Source organism: Euleptes europaea, chromosome 15 (assembly GCF_029931775.1).
Source record: "Euleptes europaea isolate rEulEur1 chromosome 15, rEulEur1.hap1, whole genome shotgun sequence".
NCBI lineage: Eukaryota > Metazoa > Chordata > Lepidosauria > Squamata > Sphaerodactylidae > Euleptes > Euleptes europaea.
Genome location: NC_079326.1, coordinates 41,047,207 through 41,066,925, shown reverse-complemented (window position 1 = coordinate 41,066,925; position 19,719 = coordinate 41,047,207). Strand labels below are relative to the sequence as shown.

Here is a 19,719-nt window from a genome sequence, read left to right as displayed (position 1 = left end):
AGCTTTTTGCCAAAAAGGCGGTATGTCAAACTTTCTAAAATAAAGAAAATAGTGCTTCCTTGAAAGTTTCATTTCAGAGCATGTGCTATAGCGAAATAGCATAATTGACCATTAATTAAAGGGCTGAGAAGCTGCCTCTGAAATTCATCAGGATGTTAACAAATAGCTAGCAGGATTGGGTGAAGATGTTTGAAACTGAATAGAATGTTGCCACTTTAAAATCTGAGAGTAGTGAGGGAAAGTTAGGAAAGAAAGCTTCCATTGTCTGCCCTTTCTGGTAGATTTCATAAAAGATGAATGATTAAAATGTGCTATAACTGGAAATGGGAAAGATTCTGCAGTGATGCTTAAGGTGCTTTACAGTATATGTTTGATTTCTGCATCAACATCAATGCCTTACTCCAATGGTTCCCAAACTGCTCCACGGAGCACTTGGTGCTCTGTTAAACACTTCCTAGAGCTCCAGGAAGAGATTGGGGGGAAAAAATACTACTGTCATTCAGATTAGTATGTAGGTGCTAGGTGAAAATTAGTGCTCTGTGACAAAAATCTTTCCTGAAAAGTGCTCCATGACTCAAAACGTTTTGAAACTTCTACACCATTTGTATAATAAGAGAGGGGCCACCAGCAACTTAGATACTTTGGGTATCGTACGTTTAATTCCTTGCGTATAGGACATTGCCAATTATGCTATATGTGAAATGCATTCTGGTAGTCACTATAACACCTACAACAACTGCAGTGTTGACTTCAGACTGTGTTGGCATTAATAAGAGCTCTGACCATTTATAACGCCTTTAGATGGAACGCTTAAAATTCTAATCTTAAATAAATTGTTGCTTAGTTGCAAAAAAAGGATTTGAAAGTCTATATGATAATTTATAGCATTTATTTTCAAAGTGTGTTTTAGGAAAATCTGAAGGTTTCTTGCAAGCTTATCGGAGTCTTGTCATTGAGAAGAACACCAATAATGGATAACCTTCTCTGAAAGACAAATTGCTTACAGCTGCTGTTCTGCTGTTGCAGTACAGAATTCCAAATGCTTTGGGTGTGTTTTAGTGCTCGCTGGCAGTTATGTGGGATGAGAGTGAGGCCCACGAAAATTAGTACGTATCCTGAAAAATAACACTCCTCTGCAATATGCAGGGGGTTCCTCAACAGAGAGAAATTGATCTGGGAAGAGCTGCAAACCCTTGTCCTACTCTGTTGTGAGCACCTAGATCATGGGTTCTCAACAAGGGGGGAATTCCCCCTAAGACGAAATTTAGGGTTCCTGGGGGGGGGGCAGAATTGGGACCACTATTCAGCAAAGTGTGATGTCCTGTAGATGATGTACAATCTGTAAAATTGTAGTTTGTTTCTTTGAGTTACACTATCTTGGGAAGGGGGGAATTATATTCTGAACAATGGTGAAAGGGGGGAATGGAGCAAAAAAGGTTGAGAATCTGTGGCCTAGATTATTGGAAGTAGTTTAGTGCATTAGTAGGTGTGAGTATAAAGGGCGTTCTTGGTCTGGATGGGAGAAGCTGTGTAATTGTAACCCATTTTTACCAAATTTTTGAGGAGTGCATTTATTAAACTAGAGGTACAGGCGGAAAATATTGAACAGCAAAATGTATCTTATTACTATTAGCGATACTTGTATCAGCACTGTTGTTGCTGAGGCAGCAATTTACAAATACAGATTTGTTTTTGTTTTTTAAGCTTTTGGATTATATTGTGACTAAATGGTTCATGAATAGGCAAGATGAAAATTTACCGTTATTGTTGTGAAAAAGAACGGTGACAACTCTGGGTTTTGACTCAGTGACGGCTCCAGTAGTCAGTGCTGCGATGACATCCAAATTCAATTACTGCAGTGCACTCTGCGTGGGGCCTGCCTTTGAAGACTGTTTGGAATCTCCTGCTAGTACAAAATGCTCCAGCGAGGGGTTGGTAAAAAAGAACATATCACACTGGTTTTTGGAAGAGTGTCATTGCCTGCCTATTTGTTCCTGGGTACTATTCAAAGTGTTTGTTGCTTTTATATCCATAAGTGGCTTTATGAGCAAGGTAACTAAAAGTCTACCTCTTCCCTTCAGGATTATTATCTCAAGTCCTGCCCTGTATGCCCCACCTACATAGATAAAATGTGTGGCAACCGGAGACAGGGCTTTTAAAGTGGTTGTTCTGTGCTTTACTCTCTGGAAGTTTCCCTGGCACCAGATTATAGGCACCAGCATGGTGTAGTGGTTAAGAGTGGTGGTTTGGAGCGGTGTAGTCTGATTTGGAGAACCGGGTTTAATTCCCCACTCCTCCACATGAGCAGCAGAGGCTAATATGGTGAACTGTATTGGTTTACCCACTCCTACACACGAAGCCAGCTGGGTGACCTTGGGTTAGTAGTCACAGCTCTCTTAGAGCTCTCTCGGCTCCACCTACTTCACAGGGTATCTGTTGTGAGGAAGGGAAGGTGATTGTAAGCTGGTTTGAGTCCTCCCTTAAGTGGTAGAGAAAGTCGGCATATAAAAACCAAATCTTCTTCCTCTTCCTCCTCCCCCCCCCCCACCCGTCCCAGGACTATTTTATTTGCCTGGGGATTTAGATGAGTTTATTTTTTCTGACAATTTTGCCCTCAGTTGTTAAGTGCTTGCTCTTTTATTTGTAGTTGTTTTATTTATGGCCAATTTTATGTTTTAAGGCTTCTGTGGTGAAGATACCTTCAAACTTGGCTTATTGTTTGTTGATTTTTCTTTCTTGCTGCTGTTTGGTTAACTTTAAATTGTTTAATACTGTATTAAATTGGTTGTGAATAATGTCAAGCAGTGCTCTGGAAAGCTGCTAAGAAGTCTTAAATAAATTCATGCTGTGGTGGTAGAAAGTGCTACCAAGTCACAGACAACTCATGGCAATCCATAGGGTTTTCAAGACAAGAGACAAACAGGGATTTTGTCACTGCCTGCCTCTGCGAAACAACCCTGACTTCCTGGGTGGTCTTGCATCCCAACACTAATCAGAGTTGACCTTGCTTAGTTTCCAAAATCCAATGAGATTGAGCTATCTAGGTCGTGCTCAGAGCAAATGCATAATTATCTGGAATTGGTTTGATGTAGAGTAGGTGGGAGGGTTGGTGTGTTGGGCTCTGCCAGTGTGGTTTAGTGGTTAAGAGTGGTGGACGCTAATCTGGAGAACTGGGTTTGATTCCCCACTTCTCCACATGAAGCCTGCTGAGTGACCTTGGGCTAGTCACAGTTCTCTCCGAAGTCTCTCAGCCTCACCTACCTTGCATGGGGTCTGTTGTGGGGAGAGGAAGGGAAGGAGATTGTAAGCCAGTTTGAGTCTCTGTAAAGGTACAGAAAATTGTGGGGGGGAACCAACTCTTCTTATTCGCCTCCTCCTCCCTTCTTTCTTCTTCCTGGCATCAGTTCTCCACTCTGCTTTGAAGCTCAGCGATCAAGGCTGTGAAAGAGAGTGACGGGTCAAGCTGCTTCTGCAAAGTTGTTGAGAGAACAGCTAGCCCTCCCCCCCCCACAGCTTCTCAAGGATAGGTAGGGTTAGGGTTAACAAATTAACAAATGTTAATGAGTGAGGTCGAGTTTTAGGACTAAGATCTATATAGATTGGTTTTAGCTGCTGTCATTCAGACATTAAGTCAGATGGTGGCAATTGATGCTTAGCATGTGGTCATAATTCTCTGCCCATCCAATACCTTTCATTGTCCTTCGTATTAAAACCATGTTTTTTTGTGTGTGGATGGGTTCTGTCTCCCCCTCCCAGTTAGTTCTAAAGCATGAGTTGTGCTACAAATTTTTCTATTAAACTGACAGAGTAGGAAACGAGGAGGGCATGTTGGGACACTGAAGCATCCTTTCTTATGATGACCGGCTGCAGCTTCCCCGTTGTATTCTTTTGTATTTCCAAGGAGCTTTGTACTTGAAATACTTCCTATATCTTAGGGCATTAGTTATCAAACTTTATATTGGTTTTCTCTTATATATTTCGTACTGAATCTACATGAGAGTGGAGAAATAGAATTATTCAAGCCTTTTCTTATGTATTAAGGGGGGTTATTTTGCAGTATACATTGTTGTAAGTAGTGTCACCATTTTGACTGTAACCAGCTCGAGATCCATTGTTTTCTCGTATTCCTGTTGAGCCTCAGAAGTGCCCTGACCTGGATAGCCCAGTCTGCTCAGATCTCAGAAGCTAAGCAGGGTCAGCCCTGGTTAGTATTTGGATGGGAGACCACTAAGGATAGTCCAGGGTCATGATATAGAGGCAGGCCAACCATCTCTGAATATCTCTTGCCTTGAGTACCCCACGGGATCTCCATATGTTGGCTGTGACTTGATGGAACTTTCTACTAGAAGAAGAAGAGTTGGTTTTTACATGCCAACTTTCTCTACCACTTAAGGGAGACTCAAACCGGCTTACAATCACCTTCCCTTCCCCACAACAGACAGCCTGTGAGGTAGGTGGGCTGAGAGAGCTCTAAGAGAGCTGTGACTAGCCCAAGGTCACTCAGATGGCTTCATGTATTGGGGGGGGGGACAAATCCAGTTCACCAGATTAGCCTCCACCACTCATGTGGAGGAGTGGGGAATCAAAGCTGGTTCTCCAGATCAGAGTCCACTGCTCCAAGCCACCACTCTTAACCACTACACTACGCTGGCTCTCCTACCCCAGAAGTGCTTTTATAAATAAATGAATGTTTTCTTAAGAAGCAACAGTTTAGAAAGGCATTGTGGTAAGAGTCTCAGCAATCTTTATGACTAACTTAATTGAGTTCTTCTGGTAGCTCAGTAGTTCATTGGAAGAGTAGCCTAAAAAGAAGTCTTCCAGAAAAAAACCCTGATGTGAGCAAACCTAAAAAAATCTTAATATAACAAATATTAAATGTACAGATCATTCATGTTATAATTAGGACAAAGTTATTTAAGGTCATTAAACAATTGTATTGCCTTAACCTGGCAAAGCTAAACTTGAAACAGACTTAAGTTAACAGAGATTACAAAGCACAATTCTATACATTTCTACTAAGAGCTAAGTTATGTTATGTTCAATGTAGTGTCCTCGCAGTTTCAGCCTTAGTCATAACTGATTTTAGGGGGCTTAGGGATATTTACAGTACTGAATGTTTCCTTAGACTTCTTCAGCTTCAAAAACATATGCAGCTGTAAATGAAGACAATCCATGTCAAGAAAGAAGTGTAATTGCATCATTCAATTAACGGTTTTAAAACCACGAACTTTCATTACCATACATCTAATGTTGACCCCCCAGGGTGTGGATTGAAAAACCTGGAGGTATTGACTAGGGTTCTACTTATGCACAATTCCAAAGGTGCCCACAGGCTCAAAAAGTTTGGGACCCCTGTTGTAGCACAACAGGAGTGCAATATCCAATGAGGTGTGGTGCTGACCTTGTCTGTTTATCATTTGAGAAATAAAATAGACTCTTTTCTCCCCTCACAAACCATGGATGTATGGGATAAAATTGCGTACTGTGATGGTGGAAAGTTCTGTCAAGTCACAGCAGATTTATGGCAACCCCGTAAGGTTTTCAAGGCAAGCTATGTTCAGTGGTGGTTTGCCATTGCCTGCCTCTGCATGAGTTGAGAGAGTTCTGAGAGAACTGTGACTATCCCGAGGTCATCCAGCAGGCTTCATGTGGAGGAGTGGGGAAATCAAACCTGGTTCTCCAGATTAACCAATACACCATGCTGGCTTGCATTTCTAATTTCTAAGAATAGGTTAAAAATTAACACAATATATTGGGGAGGGGTCTGATGAATGTGGACAAATGGGATGTCTCAAAACAACTGTCCTGGAAATAGCTGAAAGCAATTCATGTGATCTCAGTGGTTGGGGAAAGTGCTGTTATCAAAAGATCTTTCACTCATGTCCTAGCTTGCCCAAACATTGTGGTTGTCTATCTGAACACATCCCCAGGGATGGTTAGAGAAGCTTGCAGGGTCAAAAATGTATTTTTGTACTCAGTGTAACATACTTCTGTTACTATGAAAATAGATTAGGTAAAGATGTATTTGTAACCCACCATAGTCTGCCATATAGAATAAGAAAGAAATGACATGTTTTTTTCTTGAATTACAGGACCACTGTCATGAAAAGGAGGTTATAATAAGTTCACCTTATGAAAATCAGCTTACATGTGAAATTTGCCAGGTACATGTGTATATGTTATGCAATATTGCTTTCTGTTTTTAAGCAAAAAGCATTTTTCCATATTTTGTGGAAATTTCACTGGATAGACATCCTTGCACAAATCTGTTTGGAGTTTCTGTGTCTTCCTCACATAATTTAGAAAAACGTAACCTTAGAACTGTTAATCTGCTTGTTGGAATATTTGCTCTTTTGGAGCTAGTTCTTACAGAGGCATTTCTGTACAGGGGAAATACCAGCAAATGCATGTTGGGGTTGTGCAGGGTGTCTAATGACTTGGGCATATTGTTCTGAATCATTAGAATTGTTTATTATTCCAATGTAGGTAATACAAGGACCTGTGGAATATGAGTGATGACAAACCCTTTTTATGCACTGCCCCTGGATGCGGACAGGTAAGATATGTTGGAATTATCCGTGCTAATCAACAAAGAAAAAGCTGTTATGATGGAAGATGGGGTTTTTTGTTGTCTTGACTTTTACTAATTGTTTAAGGTAACAGCCAAGGCAGTCATCCTAAGGGGGTGACAACTGCATGTACTAACGTCTGTCAGGATAATCAATGTTGTCATTTCTAGTGGCCAGACTTGCCTGTTTGGTAGGGGCGACAGTTCCCACGCAGGCTAAACTCTGTGCTCTCAGTTCACAATAGCCAGCATTGACAGCTCCCATCTTTTGTCTGGGGATTCTTACTGTCTACTTACTGATGGGCCCTTGAGTAATACACAATAGTTGAGTAGCTCTGCAGCAAGTATCTGATAAAGTATTGATAGATGTAATTTGAGTTTACTTTTTTTGGCATTATATGTTACTGCCTACTTCAGCCTTTTGTTAAACAGTATACTTATTGTGTCACTAACCAGGATAACAGGTTGTGGTTTTTTTAAAAAATAACCAGAGATGTTAATGATATTTTTCCAAAGGTAAACTATCATTAAAGTGTTAGAATTGATTTATCGGAAGAGAACTTGTTTCATCCTTATTATGGTCTAGGAGACTTCATGAGCAATTTTGTTTAAAGCAGTTTTGGATTTATGTCCCTGAAGGGAAAAATGTGGCAGTGCTACTGTGCTGAAAATCGTAGCTGTGGGTTTAGAGAGGCTTGCTCATGTATTCCACACTCGCTCGTGTTTCATAACCTGGCAAATTGTCTTGACAGATTACTAGATTTCTTGCTGTAGGTATGGTGCTACAATCATTGCTCAGCTACTCATCAAAAAGAGATGCGTAGGTGGTGTGAAACCTTTGTTTAAAAGGTTGTTGGCTCTGGAATTACTGAAGGCCTCTTACTATTTTACTTATGAAGATTCATCTTAAATGCTGAGAACACACAGAAGCTTTTTTCTTTAAAAAAATCTTTTTGTGCAATAGATGGGAAATGTGTTTTGGTGTACCACCAGTGTTTTCGGGGCTTAAAAAAAGAATCAGCTGTAACCTGTAATGAAAATGATTCTCCGTGTTGTTATAATTTGAGTCAAAATTCAATTTTTAACTATATTTTAAAACTTTTTGCCACAGCGTTTTACCAACGAGGATCATTTGGCTGTCCATAAACATAAACATGAGATGACACTGAAATTTGGTCCAGCTCGTAATGACAGTGTCATTGTAGCTGGTTAGTATATGTTTTTTATTAATCCATCTTCTGGGATGTGCACACATTTTTTGTGTATTTTCTACATATGATTTGTCTCAATTCATAGGAAGCAATATCAAAGATTCCTTTACTGATAAAATGTTTGTGGCATATTTGGCCATTTCTTTGCTTCTCAAAGTAATGTGCCATGCCAGTTTTGTCTTCTTAACAATAATAACAGTCCAGTTAAATGGAACTTTGGTCTAGGCCAATGCAGCAGACATCAGCCTTACTCTAATAGTGTGATCCTAAGAACACTTTTCTGAGCATAAACTGCATTGAGTAAACTTGAGTAGGATGTTTAGGTTGGCACTGATCCTAGAAAACATTTACAGGCGGTGGTTACACATTACATTGCAAAAGCAATATAACATGACCTCCTGAATATCTTTTTTTCCCCCTATGACTGAATTTCAGGTGATATAGCTGGATACAACACACAGTAGTGTTCTATCGCTAGCATTCCCTATAATTCAATAGTAGAAAAGGGCAAGAGTCCAGTAGCACCTTAAAGACTAACAAAAATATTTTCTGGTAGGGTATGAGCTTATACCCTACCAGAAAATATTTTTGTTAGTCTTTAAGGTGCTGCTGGACTCTTGCCCTTTTCTACTGCTGCAGACAGACTAACACGGCTACCCGCTGTGAATTACCTATAATGCAAGTTAATTGCTAACTGAGATAATATTTTATTGTGTGTTATATTAGGTGCAGTGGCTATCATGCTGGAAACTAAAGTGTATTTTAAGTAGTGTGTGAACTGATGATGGTTGCCCTTCTTTTCCCACTTGCTTGGAAATAAACCCCTTTTGAACAAATGGAAATAATTCCCCAGGGAATGAATAAAGAATTGCATTCACTGAGCAGCATTAAAAGTTTTTAAATAAGACAAACTAACCCTGGTGTTCAGATCTTATTGCATTTTTTTACCCCACCTTTCCTTCAGAGAGCTCAGAGCACATACATGGTTCTCCCTCCTCTGTTTTATCCTCACAATAGCCTTGTGAGGTAAGCTATGCTGAAAGAAAGTGACCGGCCCAAGGTCTCCCATCAAAGTTCATAGCAGAGTGGACATTTGAATTCTGGTTCCCTCTGTCCTAGTCCAACATTCTGTGCCATACTATTTCATTAAGTTCCAGTTGTTCAATCAATAAACTATGGAATTACAAATAATAGAATTGCTGACTGTTTTAAATAACTACTGGATTTTTCTGTTTATTTGGGTGAGGCCACCAGCTAGCAGTGAAGCAAGCAGTTATGATTATCTGTGCATTTTACCTTAAGCTGAAGATTATAACATAGTGCCATATATTTCTAAAAGTATTCAAAATATTTTAACATTTTTGTTAACCTTTTCTTAGATATCTTTAAAGTTCTTCTATATAGGTAGCACCAATTTTTTTAAATGGGGTTAGCTAAAAGGTAGCATTCTGGATATATTTTTAATTTTTAAAAAGGGCGAAGTTTTAATTTGTTTTTTACTGCATTTTTGTTAGTATCTGTTCTGTACTGAGACATTAGTAGTAATGGTGACTTGATTCTGCAGATATGTATAAATATGAACATGTGGCTAAGTTGAGAGTTAAAACAACAGCATATACTTCACTTTTCTTTTTAGATCAGACCCCAACACCAACCCGATTCCTGAAGAATTGCGAAGAAGTGGGTTTATTCAATGAACTAGCAAGTCCTTTTGAAAATGAATTCAAAAAAGCTTCTGAAGATGATATTAAAAAAGTATGTTAACAATATAGAGGTTTAAAGCTAAATAATTTTGTGCAGAACAACGGTCTTGGAAACCACCCTTGTAGGAAGTTATTTCTGTGAAGGGTTCTGGTACTACATGTAATTTGCTCTTTATAAATATGTTCTGACAAGAAACCCACACCCGAGGAGTGCTAGAAGTAACCCTGTAGAAGATACCAAAATATTAATTAATACTATTGCTTAGTTTGAAAAGGAAGTATTTTTAACTGCTTTTTGATGTTCATATTTCTAGTTTTTGCTTGGGATGAACTTTTGTTGCTTGTGTTATGAGTAATATCTTTTTAAGGCTGGAATGTGTGGTGCCAGCAGAACATAATTTCCTTTCATTAGACATTTTATTACTGCCAAAAGTAACTGAAAAGAGATGCTACAGCCAAGACATGAGCTTCTTTATTGGGTTGATCCTAATAATAGTATTACAAGGATTGTGTTTTCATTGTAAGTTGGCCACATGTTAAAAAGAGACCTGCTCTATTGAGTTGATGTGCAACTGATTTTTGTTACTTCCTGCTAATTTTTCCAGATGCCTCTAGATTTATCGCCTCTTGCAACACCAATTATAAGGAATAAGATTGAAGAGCCTTCAGTTGTTGAGACAACTCACCAGGATAGCCCTTTACCTCATCCAGAGTCCACTACCAATGATGAAAAGGTCAGCATCTGTTCAGTTGAACTGTTCATGTGTGAGAGTTTTGGAAATACATTCCCAGAAGATGTGGAGGCCAGGCCAGTCTTCCCACACATGAGTAACCTGAACAGAAAAGAGAATTACTGTTCTGTTCAAGGCCTGAGATGTAGGAGTCAAGTAGCTGGAGCCAGCAGAACTAGAGTTTAGATGCTGTTCCAGAAAAGGCTGAGGGTGAACACCTTAAATTCTCCTGCAAGGAAATGGTGTGCAAACCCCACCCTTCCACAAGCAGGCTACCAGTTCTTAAACGTGCCACGCCTGATTATGGTGGCAAGTATTCCAGTGGGGTTGGGGCAGTTCAGGGCTTTATGAGGCTTTAGTTGGGGAGAGATGTCAGATGGGGAAGTTCAGGGGCGGAGTCAGAAGGTAGGTCTGTATCCCAAAGTGAGAGCACTGACTCCTGAGACTTCTCTTGCACATCAAAAGGGGCTCTTGAAGATGTCCGAAATGCCTCTTTCTGTGCTCAGCCCCCTCCTCATCTGAGTCTTCTGCCTCTCTGTCTGTTGAGGTGGAGTCCGTACTCTGGTACATAACTCTTGGCTCTTAAACTTTATAAAATTGTCTGGCTACTTGAAGGGCAGTTCTTACCTTGTCTAATCCGTGTGGCTGCTTACAAGGAGTGTGCTATGAGTGTGCACGAATATGCACATGCTTTACATAATTGTGTTTGAATTGGTCAGATGGCTGCTTAATTCTACTAATGAAGCCTAACGAACCCACTGCCATAAGGTGATAAATGTACGTAATGTACAGTGTTCAATTTGTTGAAGCAAGAACGTTGGTCAGTTTTGCTGTGTTTTATACAATATCAAGGACTCTGTGATGCAAAACTTTCAAAAGCCCCTCCCCCCACCCACCTGGGAAAAATGCACAGCATGTGAGATTGCGTGTTCTCAGGGTCACGCAAGTCATGTATTTTCTGGAAAGTCTCCATCCCGCACTATGCTACTACAGGATTATGGAGTTCTGGCGTGGAAGTTCTTTGTAATGCAGCACACTTTGTGAGATGCCATTTGCACATCAGCAGCCATTTCTGCAGAGAAGAGTTGGCGGTATCCCTACCGTAGGAACTGGCCCAGGGAATATTTCCATTGAGTGGGCTTAATGTAAGAACTGTCACAGATGCAATGGGGTGGGGAACCCTAAGGATTTTTAAATCAGTGAAAATAATTGTAAATAATAACTTTATATCAATAACATTTTATTGTAAAGGGGCCAACGTGGTGTAGTGGTTAAGAGTGGTGGTTTGGAGCAGTGGACTCTGATCTGGAGAACCAGATTTGATTCCCCACTCCTTCACGTGAGCAGCGGAGGCTAATCTGGTGAGCTGGATTTGTTTCCCCACTCCTACACATGAAGCCAGCTGGGTGACCTTGGGCTAGTCACACTCTCTCAGCCCCACCTACATCACAGGGTGTCTGTTGTGGGGCGGGAAAGGGAAGGTGATTGTAAGCCGGTTTGATTCTGCCTTAAGTGGTAGAGAAAGCTGGCATATAAAAAACAACTCTTATTCTTCAGTGGGGGTCAAAGTACAATGATAAGTTTTCCATTCTCCCCCCCCATAGGAAGTGTCTCTGCAGCAGACCGCGCAGCCGACATCAACGATTGTTCGTCCAGCTTCTCTACAGGTTCCTAATGTGCTGCTTGCGAGTTCTGACTCGAGCGTCATTATTCAGCAAGCCATACCTTCACCAACTTCTAGCACCGTCATAACACAGGCGCCATCCTCCAACAGGTCAATAGTGTGAGTTTTTTTTTTTAAGTTTTAAAACTTAATTTTTAACACACAAACCTACATACAAGCTTTGAAGCATAAGCAGCCATAATATAGCAATATAAGTGGAGCTTACTGTTCCAAATTACAATTCAATTATCAACTTCTTTGAATTACATTGCTTTGTATTACAGTACTCTTTGTTCTCCATATCTTTTTTCCATATCTGATAACATCCTTATTATTTATTACACACATATTACCTAAATCTTTCTTATTCTGTTTTAACTCAGTTTTGTTCTTAATTTTTAGCTATATGATTAAAGCAATTGTGTGAGTTTTGTGTATATGCGCACACACTAAAATATTGTAAAAGGCTTATTTCTAAACACCTCCTTTTACTCACCTCATTTTACTCTTTAAAACATTTGGTATGATTTGGAAAGATCTTGTTAAAGTTGCAACAGATTGAATAAAGTATTAGCTGCTAGGGTGGCATTTGTCCTAGATATATCATCTGTCAACCTCTGATACCTGTCTTTAAAATAGGCAGTGGTTTGTGCTCCATTGCTGTCAGGTTTTTAATTATATACAGTGTAAAAACATTTTGTGTGAGAAGTGCGCTGTAGTTTTCTTTCTTTGTTTCTGCTTCTCTTAGACCAGTGCCAGGTCCTTTCCCTCTGCTGTTACATCTTCCTAATGGACAAACCATGCCTGTTGCTATTCCCGCCTCGATCACAAATTCGAACGTGCATGTCCCAACTGCGGTTCCGGTAAGTGTGTGTAAATGGCATGTTTTAGCCCGTCGGCACATTCTGGTTTTCCAAAAGGCAAATGCAGACACCCCAGCCCCGGTACTGGGAAACAACCGGTGTGCTGTGGTACCTCTTAATCCAAGACAGCGTATGTGAGCGAAGGCGATCTGGAGAATTCCCAGCTAGATGGAAGAGAGGCTGGCAGCACAGCATGCTGAGCTGGGAGACGGGAGCTGAAGAGTGAGCTTCTGGATCCAGTGAGAAGGAAAGCTTAAGGGGGAAGCGCTTGGGAAAGGGGAAGATCTCCAGATCAACTGATAGGGGTGGGAGAAGCACTCAGCGTCAGGCTCTTGCCCCTGGCTCTTGCCCCCACAAACCAGGCAGTCATCCAGCCTACCTCCCAAAGCTGCTACACTCTCCACTTGGTGGATTTAAACTACTTTAAGTCCCTGGTCATAAACATAAAAATGTCTATTGCTAAGTAACCTCCATCCTGGGCCTGTAATCTGCGTGTGTGTGTGTTTAATTATTCCACCTTTCTTTTGTTAGAACTGTTAGATTCGAATCCAGTAGCAGCTTAGAGGCCAACAAGATTTTCAGGGTATAAACTTGTTCAGAAGTGAGCTGTGGCTCACGAAAGCTCATACCCTGCCAGAAATTGTATTAGTCTTTAAGGTGCTACTGGACTCTTGCTCTTTTCTGCTGCTAGTGACAGACTAAAACGGCTACCCATTGTAGTGAATGACTAGCATGCTCATCTATCCAAAACCAACAGTGAGATCACTCCCTGACGTCCTCTTCTCCCCCGCTTAAACTGAGCCCTGTGGTATACCATGGAGCTCCCAGCAGAAAAAGCAGGAGTTCAGACAACTAGAGCGAGTTTGGCATTGAGCTCGTGACAAAGCCGCGAGAACATCTCATTGGATGCTTATGAGATCCTGTGAGATGGCAATGAAAGACGTGAAGAAAACTTCTCAGCCTCCGTTGTGTCTGCTGTTTCTCACGTGGCATAGTTGTTTAGGGTGATTCGGTCTTTAACGTCCCTCACGGAGGGATCCCAAAGTATAGTTCATTCGGCCATTAGCTGTGAGGCTTTTGCGAGCCAGGCCTATAACTGAGGACAGCAACGTTCTCCATCAAAGCTGACCTTTCTGTTCCTGCTTTTTTGTAAAATTAAGCATGGTCCATCTTGCCCACCCACCTTGTCTCTCCTGACTGAGGGTAGATACATGATTCTATTGACCCCTTGGATTGATAACATATAAATTGTGGGGTTTTATTGGATTTTAATAGAAACTCACAGGTATTGTTGTGTTTCTAAACTGATTTGTACATGATTGTAATTATATTGATGTAAGCCATCCCAACGCCTACCTTGGTTGGGGAGGGCAATACATTTAATAAATAAATAAAGAACGATAAATACAATTACTAGCCTTTTCTGTGGCAGTACAAGTTGGGCCTTACTGTGAAGCTGAGTTGTCTTGGAGCCTTTGACTAGAAAGGAATAGCCAGTCCTGGCAGCTTATGAAGTAGGACAGCGGTTTCCAAACTGTGCTCCACGGAGCACTTTGTGATCATACGATCATACGAAAGGCCCTGCTGGATCAGACCAAGGCCCATCAAGTATAGCAGTCTGTTCACACAGTGGCCAACCAGGGATCTCTAGGAAGCCCCCAAACAAGACAACTGCAGCAGCATTGTCCTGCTCTGCGAAACATCTCCTAGTGCTCTGTGAAGAGATTGGAAAGAAAAATACTACTGTCATTCGGTTTAGTATATAGGTGCTAGGTGAAAACTAGTGCTCCATGACGAATTTCTCTCCTGAAAAGTGCTTTATGACTCAAAAAGTTTGGGAACCGCTGAAGTACTGGTAGGATGTGCTCTTCCTTATGTATTAACTCTGACTTTCTTGGACAGCTTGTTAGACCTGTCACCATGGTGCCTAGTATTCCAGGAATTCCCGGGCCTTCTTCCCCACAGCCTGTGCAGTCAGAAGCTAAATTGGTAAGTAAGCATTCCACAATTCTTCACTGAAACGACTGTGCACAAAAAGGCTAAAGATTATTTGTGAGTGGATCCTACTATAAATGAGCCTCATGGCGCAGAGTGGTAAACTGCAGTACTGCAGCCAAAAGCTCTGCTCACGACTGTGTTTGATCCCGATGGAAGTCGGTTTCAGGTAGCCGGCTCAAGGTTGACCCAGCCTTCTGTCCCTCTGAGGTCGGTAAAATGAGTACATAGTCTGCCTAGGAAACGTCAGGATTTGATGTCACCCCATGGGTCAGTAATGACCCGGTGCTTGCACAGGGGACTACCTTTACCTGCTATAAATACAGATGTAAAGCAGGCTGTTGCTTTTTAATTGCTAGGGCGCTATACAAATCTTTTGTTTTATATACTTTTAACTTTATCAAGCTACAGCAGTTGTCAGCAATCCTGAAGGGAAAGGAGAGCAGTGAACACCTTGTTTTGTTGTGGAGTACATTTACATCAGTTCAGCTGACATCTAAAACAGCCTTTTACATTGGATAATAATAATGATGCTAAGCATTTTATGTAGCATTTTAGACAATGGTAGACGTTTCCCACAGATCGTCACAGCAGTAGTGCTCAGCTGTGAGATGGGCCAACGTATTTCTATCGTTTTCTGTGCAAATATTCTGGGTGTTCCCTATAGGTAACTATTATTTCTCTTTTGCAAATGATGGAGAAATTTATAGTTTAGATTCTCCACAGCACTTCAGTCTTCATTACTTATTTTTAAAAAGGGGGGATATGATTGCTCTCTTTAAGTGTTTGAAGGGCTGTCACTTTGAGGAGGGCAGGGAGCTGTTCCTGTTGGCAGCAGAGGATAGGACTCGCAATAATGGGTTTAAATTGCAGGAGGAAAGGTACTGGCTGGATATTAGGAAAAATCTTTTTACAGTAAGAGTTGTTTGGCAGTGGAATCAGCTACCTAGGGAGGCGGTCTGCCTCCCCCTCACTGGCAGTCTTTAAGCAGAGGCTGGACAAACACTTGTCAGGGATGCTCTAGGCTGATCCTGCATTGAGCAGGGGGTTGGTCTAAATGGCCTGTATGGCCCCTTCCAACTCTGTGATTCTATGAAGTAAGAAAAAATGCCTGATAGCCAGCAGATACTGTGTTTGGTTATGATAAAGGGCATAGGAAACCCCTGCATCCCATTCATGGTGATCCCAGCCAGCACATTTGTTGTACACGCTGCTCTGACTACCACGATAAAAAGATATATAGAAAACATGGTATCAAAAACGAGCAGTAAAATATACCGCTATGCAGTTACAGGGTTGTAATTTTTTTCTTGCTTGAATCAGTTGTGGGGTTTTTTGTGTGTGTGTGTACAGTGGGTGAATTCTTTCAATGAGTTCTTTAATCAGCTTGCTTTGTTCCATTTATTATTGTAAAATGGAGGAGAACATGTGCAATAAATAAACTATAGAGATACCATTTTTAAAAAAAATCTGGCAAATCGTATGCATTCAGGGTTGCTTTGAGCGAGACTCTGAGCACCCACTCTTTTGTTTAACAGTGGAAAAGGGAACATGTAGTTTCTGTTACTGCACATTTCATGAACAAGCACAATGAGACGACGTGAGTATAAATGTTGAGTATCTGTGATATGTGGTCAGTGGAAACCTTGTGAATACCCCCCCTACTGTTCTTTAAGCTCAGTTCAGAAAGTCTTGAAATATTTTCGGCGGTGGCATGGATTATTTCAGAAACGGGCTCTGGCATGGGTGACCGACTTACACAAAGCAAGGTTCTGATATCTTTAATACTGTGCAGGTGGGAACATTTTGGCAGATGTGGATTCTCACTGTTGCAGCTCTAGGGTGGAGCAAAGCAACGCCCGCTGACATTTCTCCATCTCTTGACAATGTTAAGGTTACAAGGACCCTGTGCCATAATGAGCACTATCCTGCGTTTTACACTTAATCATAGGAAGTGTCTTGTGCTTAGCAGTCAAACCAAGGCCCAGGATACTTGTCGGATTTAAACTCTAAGAGAGGTGTGGAAGAAACAGGGTTGCCAGCTCCAAATTGGGAAATACCTGGAGATTTTGGGGGCGGAGCCTGAGAAGGGCGGGGTTTGAGGAGGGGAGGGATTTCAATGCCATAGAGTCCAATTGCCAAAGCTGCCATTTTCTCCAGGGGAATTTAACTCTGTCGCCTGGAGATCGGTTGTAATAGTGGGAGATCTCCAGCCACCACCTGGAGGTTGGCAACCCGAGGAAGAAGTGGTAATTACACTGAGTTGTATCTTAACCACATCTAAGGATGGTGCATTCTGTTGGTGCACAATGCATTCCATGGGTCAAAAGCGCCACCTTTATAAGCTGTATGAGGTGGCAGGATACAACCCATTAGAGTAGGAATTTCGTTAACTTTGCATTGGCGCATGGCTTCATATGGCTAGGAACTATTCAGATGACTTTTGTGTAATTATGGATGGGGCCAGTTTTAGAAAAAATAATAATATAACTGTGTGTTTAACGAAGCTTTATATTTGTAAAATGCTAAAGGCTTTTGATTGTACAGGTGAAAAACAAGCCATTCTTGAAGGCACAGAAGATAAAATCACGTAATTTAAATTTTAACCATCTTGCTAGTGTATAAAATTTGTTGAGTACTTGCATTTAACTTTATCTTTCAGTTTCATGATGAATAATTTTTAAAAACTAGACCTCATAGCCTTAGCGTTCAGGTTTTGCAAAAGGCACCCATACAGATACTGGGCAGAAACTGAGCAATTCAGTCTGACTGGAATTGCCATGGGGTGGGGGGGAATCATGAGCATGGGCCTGATTTTTCTACTGGTTCAATAAAAACGTAGTACTATTACTTTTATTAAAAAGCCCTAGATTTTCAATTTTAATATTGTAAGAATAAGATTTGGGTTTGTTCTTAAATGGGATTTCAGTGGGGGTGGGGTGGGGGGTGGCGTTCACTGATTCCCCCCTCCTGTGGCAGCTGAAAATGCTGCTCCTAGGAAATGGGTGACCCCAGAAATAGTTTTTTTGGGGGTAGGGGAGAAATCAACTGGAGAGGAGTTGGTGAAAATTGGTACCCCTCGTACCTGCAGAAATTCTAGGCCATCGTTCATAACTATATTTTAGCTGTGAGTTATTTTTTAAACCATTTAACAGGCTTTATGTGATTTTAAATGTGGTACTTATTACACTTCCTCCATGCAAATGACATAATTAGGAAATTTTGACTAATTATCAGAGCGATTGGGAAATGCTCAAGCACACAGTGGGATCAGTTACAACTACTCTAATATATATATTAAAAACCTTTTTACTAATAGGTTAATCAGCTGCTTTCAGTTCCAATCTTAACATGTGTACAGATTTTTATTTACAAGTAGGCAATGGCTGCCCTGGGACTTAGGGTTTAGTGAAAAAAGAACTGCTGAATTAAACAGATATATAAGATCTCTGCATACATCATGATTAAAATTTAATTTTGCTTTCTTTCACCTTCTAGAAGCAAGGAAGGGTAATTTATCTTGTATGCCAAATTTGCATCCATGGCTGCATTCATATAAACAATGTCCTTCTGCCCATTATGTACATTCTAACTGCCAGCAGCTCCCAGAGAGTTCCTTTTGGTTTGGAATCCGCTCTGTGCTCTCTAGTGGTGTTTCTGAATGTTACTCGCTTCTAATTGTGCATCTTGCCCGAGAGAGCTGAAACATCTCCGGGTTGTATGGCGTTCATGAAGAGGTTGCAGTGAGATGCGGACAAAATCATCCCAGCCCACTTCTACGCCGGTGTTTTATTATGCTTCTTCCACCTGCAGAGGGAAGGATAGAATATGTTGTTACAACTGCCTTGGGTTCGATTTCATAGGCTCTTACATAATTATCCGTGGGACATTGCATCTGTAAAACAAACCAAATGCTAGTTAGGGTTGTCAGGTCCCTCTTTGCCACTGGCGGGAGATTTTGGGGAGGAGGGCGGGGTTTGGGGAAGGACTTCAATGCCATAGAGTCCAATTGCCAAAGCAGCCGTTTTCTCCAGGTGAGCAGATCTCTGTCGGCTGGAGATCAGTTGTAATAGCAGGAGATCTCCAGCTAGTAACTGGAGGTTGGCAACCCTAATGCTAGTTAATAAAGCTACAATATTGTGAGATGTTTCATTAAAGGAGAAAAAATGTGGAAGTGCACATGAAAACTGGTTTTACACATTCCACAATCCATGCACAGATGTCTGTGCCTTCATGTTGAACAATGGAATTGCCCACTTCCCAACAAACATTTTCAAAAATCCTTTCTGGATTGTGTATAAGTGTCATAAAACGAGAGGAGCCGTGTTGCAAAGGCAAGTTTGTTTAATAATTGCCCTGATTTGTTTGAATTGAAGTGTTGGATTTGCAACCTGTAACGAGTTAAGCTGTTTCCAGATAAAAGCAGAATAAAAAGCATTTGAAATTGTCTTGCTTAAAGAAAAAAGAAAAGAAACTTCAAGCAGTGTTTATTCCAGAATTCTCCATTTACCATTTTTGGTGACAAACTGAGAAATACCTGAAGCATCCTGGGTAGCCAGTAGGTTTTCTGCAGGGGTTACTACTGAGAGTTGACAGAGGGCAGCTTGGCAAATGTTCAGAAACTCACATTAACTTTGTTGAGCCCGGCATGGGACCTCATGTTCAGCAGAATTCTCCTGACCTGCCTCTCTGCATGCCGAGCTAATCAGCAAACACCTAATGAGCCTGCTCTAAAGAAACAGACCCTCTCCCAACCTACTTAATTTTCATACATCCTCCGGGGGGGGGGGGGACAAGACTTCATGAGGACTGATGATGCTGCAAAGACCACAATAATGATAATTAACTTGCTGAATTTAGAAGATTATGCTGTTAATTAGTTGCAAAATAAAGATAAGTAATAGTGCAGCAGATGGTAGGATAACACCCAGGAGGAAGAGGGTTATTACTCTGATGAGGTTTTGTGGCAGATATGAAATATGGAT

The 19,719-nt window shown here is 41.1% G+C and overlaps 1 protein-coding gene across 2 annotated transcripts in view; it reads left to right on the top strand.

Annotated features, from left to right (window-relative positions):
• ATF2 (activating transcription factor 2) overlaps positions 1-19,719 on the top strand; it is a 44,426-nt gene that overhangs the window by 6,635 nt on the left and 18,072 nt on the right. Inside the window, exons 2-9 of one of the 2 annotated variants that reach the window (XM_056861083.1) lie at positions 6,093-6,164; positions 6,487-6,556; positions 7,680-7,776; positions 9,416-9,534; positions 10,088-10,216; positions 11,818-11,996; positions 12,625-12,739; positions 14,642-14,728. In XM_056861083.1, coding sequence (XP_056717061.1) covers positions 6,509-6,556; positions 7,680-7,776; positions 9,416-9,534; positions 10,088-10,216; positions 11,818-11,996; positions 12,625-12,739; positions 14,642-14,728 — 774 coding nt within the window. In that variant the 5' untranslated portion in view covers positions 6,093-6,164; positions 6,487-6,508. The remainder of the gene's footprint in view (positions 1-6,092; positions 6,165-6,486; positions 6,557-7,679; positions 7,777-9,415; positions 9,535-10,087; positions 10,217-11,817; positions 11,997-12,624; positions 12,740-14,641; positions 14,729-19,719) is intronic. The other variant, XM_056861084.1, reaches the window with a different exon arrangement.